The sequence below is a fragment of the Juglans microcarpa x Juglans regia genome, chromosome 2D (assembly GCF_004785595.1).
Source record: "Juglans microcarpa x Juglans regia isolate MS1-56 chromosome 2D, Jm3101_v1.0, whole genome shotgun sequence".
Classification (NCBI taxonomy): Eukaryota; Viridiplantae; Streptophyta; class Magnoliopsida; order Fagales; family Juglandaceae; genus Juglans; species Juglans microcarpa x Juglans regia.
The window spans coordinates 6,996,439-7,004,941 of record NC_054596.1 but is presented as its reverse complement, the minus strand read 5'-3'; the positions used below and the strand labels follow the sequence as shown (position 1 = coordinate 7,004,941).

The following is an 8,503-nucleotide window of genomic DNA, read 5'->3' as shown; positions in this document are numbered from 1 at the left end:
AAGAACTTCAAAATGGGTCTTATTCTAGAGAATGCGACTGGAGGTATGATTAATGAGATATGCAGAGGTTAGGAAACGGAGATTACAGGCAACATTTAGAAGGTGCCTATGTTTACGTTCCGCAATACCATTTTATTGTGGAGTTTCAATACAGATACATTCATGAATGACGACATAAGTTTGAAGATATGTTTGAAACTACTAAGAAAGAAATTCTTGTCTATTATCAATACGAATAATTTTAACAGTAGTAAACTGATTTTGGACAAGAGCAAAAAAATGCTTTAAATGAGTAAAAACTTCAAATTTAAAACGCATAAGATATATCTAAGTAGTGCAAGAAAAATCATCAATGATTGTGAGGAAATAATGAGCCCCACATAGAGAAGAAGTATACCCCATATATCACAAAAAATGCGATTAAAATGAGAAACATTTTTATTTGCATAAATACAAAAAAGTAATCTTGTGCGTTTAGATCGAGCACAAACGTCACAATCAGAGAAAATACAAGAAGAATTAAAAAGACTAGAAATAATAAAACTGGAAGGATGACTTATACGTTGCCATAAAGTCTTATTGACAATATATTGAGTAGCTAAAGCGAGAGAAGATTCAGGCTTGTACACGTAGAGCCCATTGTAAAGATCACATGCTCCAATCGGTCTCATCGATTGTGCGTCTTGAAATAGACAAGTGTTAGATGAAAATAAAATGACACAAGAGTTATGAAGGGTAATTTGGAAAACTGACAAAAGGTTAAAAGAGAAATTAGGGACAAAATAGACATTATGTAATATGAGAGAGGAAGAGAGAACACAGGTTCCCATCCCTTCGAAGAGAACAACTTGGCTATTAGGGAGTTGCACGTTGTGCTCGAAGACAATACTCCTCAGGTTAGTGAAGGCATCATGGTGGCTTGCGCCACTGTTCACCACCCAGTGGTGGTACCGATCAAAAGAAAAATCAGAAGAGAAAGCAGAAAGTGTGTTACCGACTAATTAAGGAGGTGGTGGACTTAAGGAGGTGGTGGAGGACGACGGCACGAGCAAAGCAAGCAAGGCGAGCAAGGAGTTGGCCATATTGGTAGGGGTAGGGATCGGTTAGGCTGATACTATGTTAAAACTGAGAGGAAGAGTGATTTTCATTCAAAACTGTATATTCATTTATATATCACTTTAGAAATATATAGATGTACAGGAAACTAAGTATGAAAACATGTATGATAGGTAAGTAGACTAATTATATAAATTAGACAAATTTCTAGAATTAAGGTGATTGATTTTTTAAAAATAGAGAATCTGAAAAATATGACAACTATTAATATATGACAACTTTCAATATGCTCCATAAAAAGTTGATATTACAAACTGGGTCACCTTCTAAGATAATATTCTCTAATTTAAAAATAAATTTTAAATTTTAAATTTTATAAATAAAATCTTATTATTTAAATTATGTAAAGGATATAATAATAGAATAATTCTTGATTTAAACGAGTGGAGCAACGTGAACTTCACCAAAGAAGGGTGACAATGAGAATATAGACCACTATGTAATCTTTCCATATTCTCGGAGAACCAGGTCAGACGTGTCACGCACAATGACTGATATAAGTAAGTACGTGGAAGATGGTGGGTAAAGTCTTAGGCCGTCAGTGGCCCCACGTCGTGAGTCTCACAATCTTTGGGTTGGTCAATTCATATAATTAGGCACAATCCTCAATGCATTATTTATAAAGTCTACAGCCCTCAGATCTTCTTTATGAATATTTCAATTGCCACTTCCACGACTTTCAACTTTGGAACATTCAACCCAGTTCCTAATGGGAAGAATTATTTCAAAGTCCGAGATAAATAAATGACAACTCTCAGCTTTATTTGCGTTTGATTAATAAATTGAATAATTAAATTCACCTATTCTAAAAACAGTATTAAATTGGGAAAAAAAATTATTCATCATCTCAATTCTTATTATTCTCTTATTATTTTATGATATAATATTAAATAATTAATTTATAAATAAAATATAATAAATAATTTTTAATTACTTAATATTATATCATAAAATAATAAAATAATGATAAAATTTAAAATAATGAATAACATTACTCAATTAGGATGCATACATCTCCCCATTCCACGCAGGTTAAAAAGTGTTATACACGTGTAACTTCCTAATCCCTCAAGCTTTTTTTTTCAGCATTAAAAGTTTCAAAAGCAACATGTTTCTATGATTAAAGATTCAACAAAAACCATCAATATGCCAACCTTTTTCCCTACCAGCTGTATGATGTGATCAAATGGATTGAATGTAGAAGGAAGGAAGTAAACTATTTTAATCTCTCTTTTTTAATCCGATGCTTGTCAATGAGAAAGTTAATTCATGGGTTAATTATACTTTATTTCTTTAAATTTTCACTCAATTTATAATATACATTTGAAACTAATAATTATATCAAAATAGATTTTTAAACTTTCAAAACTTTCCAATCTCCTATTATATCTACTAACAACGTTAAATTTAACAAAAATTCACTGTACGTACTGTTCATGTGCATAATATTTATGGTAAAATTGTAATTTTTATCTAATTTATTATCATTGACCATATAAAATATAAAATAATATATAATATCAATTAATAACAAATCATTAAATAATTTTTTTATTAATTTATATATGATTAATGAATATCAAATAATTTCATTGTGTACATGGATTATTTATATTTGCTTGCAACTTAGGTATAAAATAATTTTATATATGGTTAATAATTAATGATTTATTATTAATTGATATCATATATTATTTTATATGTTATATAGTCAATGATAATAAATTAGATGAAAATTACATCTTTACAGTAAATTTTTATTAGATTTGACACTGCTAGTAGACGGAAGGAATGGATTGGGAGGTTTTGAAAGTTCGAGAGTCCATTTTGATGCAATTATTAGTTTCGAAAACACATTGTGAATTGAATGAACGTTCGAGAAGGTAAAGTGTAATTAACCTTTAATTTATTAAAGAGTTGTTACTAAATGCTTTGAAATAGGTCAACCTCATCACTTGAGCCCTTAGAATTTTCGGAAAATAATCTTATTTAAATTGAGTAGATACAACTTGACCTTTTTAGCAAAAATAATTTAAGTGGAAATTTGCAAGTCATGTTATGATGCAATGACATAAAATGAACTAATAATTTTAGGGGATCTGATCATTTTGACTTGCATGTACCCATATTGGACCGATAGGTTGGTGACCTTTTGAACTTTTTCTTAAAACTCTTTTCCGGGAAATTCATTTCGTAGTTGAAATATATTACCAAAATCTTTGTTTTGACATATTGAAGAATATTCTTAATGAGGGAGGTTTTAAATGTTCAATACACACTAATAAAACTAAGAAAGGAGAGAGTGTAAGCAAAAATGGAATGAAAATCATAATTATAAAATTTAAGTTACTTAATAAAATAATAATAATCAAATTAAGGATGATATTATCTCTTAAAGGAATGAAAATAAATTCTGAAAAACTGTAATCCTTTTAAATATGATGTAACGTTTTATAACCATTGACTACGAATTAAGTTATTTGATATTAAAATTATCTCAATTTATTTCATCTTATTATTATAATTTTTATAAATTTTTATATAAAATATAATAAATAATTTAATTTTTTAAAAATTATAAAATAATAATAATATTAAAAAAATAATCTAACAATATTTTATTTAACTTTTACCTATTATTTCATTTCAACTCAGGAGTAGTTTGGATTCAGAGATTAGTTGAGATGGTTTATAAATAATAGAATAAAAATTAAATTATTTATTATATTTTATGTAAAAATTTAAAAAAATTATTTTAAGATTTAAAAAAATTAAATTGTTTATTATATTTTATATAAAAATTTAAAATAATTATAATAATAAAATAAAATAAATTTTAAATACAAATAAGACCTTAGCGTCTGATCCAAAGAAATGGTAAAATATGGTGCTTGGAAAGTTGGAAACATCAACTTCTGCTTTAGAGTTCAGACTCTCTCTCTCTCTCTCTCTCTCTCGTCTTTGGGTCTTTGCACAAGCACCGGCAGCCTTTGAAAAAGTCCTAAAACCTTAAAAATTCAGACACGTCTCTCCGTTAACCCTTTACTCGTGCCGATCTCCCAGGATTCGCACGTGCCACTACGTACTCCTGCAGTTATATTCCCTCACAAACTCTCCCTCCTACATCTTTCAAACCCACCTTTACTCACTTTCCTCTTCTTCTTTGTCTCTCTGCTATGGCTGCCATTGAAGCTTCTTCGCATGCCCCAACACCGCTGCTGAAAGATGAGCTTGACATTGTGATCCCCACCATCAGGAACCTGGACTTCCTTGAGATGTGGAGGCCATTCTTTGAGCCTTACCACCTCATCATCGTCCAAGATGGCGATCCTTCAAAGATCATCAAGGTCCCGGATGGCTTTGACTACGAGCTTTATAACCGCAATGACATCAACAGGATTCTGGGTCCTAAGGCCTCCTGCATTTCCTTCAAGGACTCTGCTTGCCGCTGCTTTGGCTACATGGTGTCTAAGAAGAAGTATATCTTCACAATTGACGACGACTGCTTTGTAAGTTCTTTGATTTATGGTAGGAGCATTGCTCCTTTTCATCAAAAAGAAAAAATTTATTTCATTTATGGCGTTTTATATCCCACTTGTCTTGCTTTTACAGAAATTTGGCTGATTTGATTTCTGGGTGTTGTTATTTTCCGATGTTGCTTCTGCTGCATCCTGCATGTGTATGTATTTATTCATTAGCCTCTTGATGTGTTTCCATCTGCAAATTCTGTTATTGTAGCGGTAGCATGGATGTCAATTTAGCTTGAGATTTTTATGTTTTGATCTTCAATTTTTATTTTGAGCTTCGCAAAGACACAAACGAAGAGGGTTGTTTCGTGTGCATCAAGATTAATGTTTGCGTGAATCTATATCTCCAATCTGAATTCAATGAAATTCAAATTCTTGAACTAGATTGTTCGGAACTTTTACAGAATCTTGAATTAAAAATAAATTCTTAACTCTATGTCGAATGAGCCCTGCAGAGGTATATTTCAAACTTTGTAATTTTGCTGTCCTCTCATCGCGCTAACGACATATGTACGTTTATGGGTCATGGTAGACTTTTAGCTTTTAGCTTTGAAGGCCTTCTTACAATCTAAATTAATCAAGCTATAATCTCATTAGATAGATCCTGTTTTTATGGCACAATCTTGTGAGATTTGGAGCTTCTTTACATGGATCTATCTTAAATTTGGCTCTGTACCGACGGACAGTTGTCAAGAATCTCATAAACGGAATCAATTTATACCTTTGGAATATTGGTGAGATGCAGCCCTCATGATTGTATTCATCTTTTTCTTAGATCTACAGCTGTATATCTTTTTCAGTTTTTTATGATTGTATCTAGCTGTGTTGTTGTGCTCTTTGAAAGTTTTTATGATTAAGATAATTTATTTTTCTTTTTTCTTTTTTTTGTTGCGATCTAACTGGAGGTGACAACATACCGCATTCAGCCCAATTGCCATGCTCTTTTACTAAAAGGACTGAATTTCATTAGACTTGCCACTCTTTGCTTTGATGGATCTTACAATTTGTGGACCAGCTTTGGGATTTCAAAATGCTGAGACGGACTTATGAAACCTCTATCATAACTCAATACTAATTGCATGATTGTGTTTCTCAAGATTCTTATATATCTCTCGTTTCTTCTTTCTCTCAATTAGTTTAGAACCAGTCTCATTGATTTGTGGGTGTGTTCCATATCAAGAGATAGCTCCATGACTGTATTTTGAATCTTGACTAATCTCTTCTGAGCTCCTTAACCTGGCTGAAAATGCTAGGACCGTCTCTTTAGTTTGATAATTTATTATGTTAATGCACCCTAACTCTAATTGAAATTATTTAACCTGCCCCTAAAAATTTATTTTTTAATACCTAAGGCAGTGTCTTCTCGACACTTCGTACTTTTTTCTCTTGTTTTTCTCTTTCAAGCATGATGATTTAAAATAGTTTGAGTTTAGGTTCTATTTTGTGTTGCATATATTAAAACCTATTAAAAAATGTTGAAATAATTTTTCCCCAATCACCAAATTGATGTGGAAATTTACGGATGCTTAGGTTGCAAAAGATCCATCTGGAAGATCAATTAATGCCCTCGAGCAGCACATCAAGAACCTCCTCTGCCCATCCACCCCTCATTTTTTCAATACCCTGTATGATCCTTTCCGAGAAGGCGCAGATTTTGTCCGTGGATACCCTTTTAGCCTTCGTGAGGGAGCCAAAACGGCTGTTTCTCATGGCCTCTGGCTCAACATCCCAGATTATGATGCTCCTACACAGCTCGTGAAGCCTCTCGAGAGGAACACTAGGTTGGCAGTGTGCTCAATAACTGGCAAATTTTAGTTTCCACTTTTCTAGCATAATCCTAAGGATTTTACCCTTTTTTCGTGTAGGTATGTGGATGCAGTCCTAACAATCCCCAAGGGAACCTTGTTCCCCATGTGTGGTATGAATTTAGCATTCGATCGTGAGCTTATTGGTCCAGCAATGTACTTTGGTCTCATGGGTGATGGTCAGCCTATCGGACGTTATGATGATATGTGGGCTGGCTGGTGCATCAAGGTCTACTCTCATTCTCTTTTGATTCTGTCCATGTCACTTATAGTTTACCTTCTATCATCATTTTTTCCCCGCCTCAGGTCTGATTGTAAAGTGTTTGTAAAACCCAATTTAGTCTTCCTTCAACTTTTTGAAAAGTCATGGAACGATTAATAGATATACCTATCTGACTGTTATTTAGGTGATATGCGACCATTTGGGATTGGGAGTCAAGACCGGTCTGCCCTATATCTGGCACAGCAAAGCCAGCAACCCATTTGTGAATCTGAAGAAGGAGTACAAAGGCATCTTCTGGCAGGAGGAGATCATCCCATTCTTCCAATCAGCTGTCCTTCCAAAAGACTGCACCTCTGTTCAGAACTGCTACCTTGAATTGTCCAAGCAGGTCAAGGAAAAGCTTGGCAAGGTAGATCCCTACTTTGACAAGCTGGCAGACGCCATGGTCACATGGATTGAAGCTTGGGATGAACTAAACTCAGTTGGGGCTTCAGATAAGCTTCCCAATGGGAAGGCTTAAAAATTTTGATCGACAGCAAATACCATTATTTTACTATAAGAGTTGTTGGAACTATCAGTAGTCTTAGTAATTGTGCTATTAATTATTCTCTCTCTGACCTATTTCGGATATGCAGATTGTTGGGTGTAATTTTATTTATAAACTTGATGATGGTATGAGTTTTAGAGCAATAAAATACTCCAGTTGATTTACCATTGATTTCTTCCTAGGATTGCTTTGCTAGAGTGACTCTGATTGAGATACTCTCAACAGTTCTAAAGTTAGTGGCATAGGTGTCTCTTTCCTCCTCTTGCCAATGGTCATTAGCCTTTATAAAAGTTGGTGGGATTTGAATCTTCAAGTGAGAAGGCCATTTGATGTCCAAAGGAGAAAGTGGAAAATTCAAATTCAAAGTCTCCATAAGGGATCTAAATGGGAGTTTTCAACAGCCTAGGGGCCAATTTATAATAGTAAAACCGGTCGCCGGTCTTGAAAACTTCAGAAACCCCACTAGAACAGAGCCCTATGAACAAAGCTATCGGTCTTTTTATTACACTACAAGGAATCACGTATTTTTGCAAGGTTACGAAAATGTATCAAATTTCAGTTCATCATAAATACAAAAGGAAATGCAAGTGAAGTCCAAACCAAGGCTAGAGCAGCAGCAGGACTTCCATTCTAGATAGATATAGCTGTTACATAGCTGCAAAGTTCCGGATTGCATTGTGAGGAGAAGAAAAATAAATGACAGAAAACAAAAACAAAACTTTTTACGTAGATTCATGTGATGTGAAAATTCAAAGACTCAAAGCCCATCTGAACGTCGTTTAGAGCCTTCGTAACGATGGAGGGAAAGAAATTTTTTCTGAATGACGGAGAGATTGAAGTTTTCCTAACAAAAAAAGGGAAAAATACAAAAAACGCCGTTGCCGGGGATCGAACCCGGGTCACCCGCGTGACAGGCGGGAATACTTACCACTATACTACAACGACCTGTTGATTAGAGTGAAATAATTTATAATACTTTAGAATATCAGCAAGGTTATCCTTAAATATACTACGCTAGGAATTTCACCAAATATTCAATAAAATGAGTCATGTCATATAGTTCGCAAACGTAGGGGTGTAAGATTATCGGTCCAGACAGGATTAGACAAATAGCCTTATTAATCAGTATCTAGATGTTTTTTTTTTTACCGGATCGGACTACTATCAACTTAATGTATACACATTTTTAAATATTATATATATAATATTATTTTATATAATAGTTATATAAGTTAATTATGTAATTTTTATTCAAGGGATCACTATTCATCATATATACAATGAA

General features: G+C 33.3%; 1 protein-coding gene and 1 non-coding gene across 2 annotated transcripts; one reads left to right on the top strand and one right to left on the bottom strand.

The window, feature by feature from the left end:
- Nucleotides 1-4,047: 4,047 nt before the first annotated feature.
- LOC121248223 (probable UDP-arabinopyranose mutase 2) lies at nt 4,048-7,385 on the top strand. The gene is made up of 4 exons (XM_041146622.1): nt 4,048-4,625; nt 6,174-6,424; nt 6,509-6,677; nt 6,856-7,385. The coding sequence occupies exons 1-4, from the start codon at nt 4,293-4,295 to the stop codon at nt 7,189-7,191; spliced, it is 1,089 nt and encodes a 362-aa protein (XP_041002556.1). The 5' UTR covers nt 4,048-4,292; the 3' UTR covers nt 7,192-7,385.
- Nucleotides 7,386-8,091: 706 nt separating this feature from the next.
- Nucleotides 8,092-8,163, bottom strand: TRNAD-GUC. The gene has a single exon. It is a non-coding gene; the product is annotated as a tRNA-Asp (tRNA).
- Nucleotides 8,164-8,503: the final 340 nt, after the last annotated feature.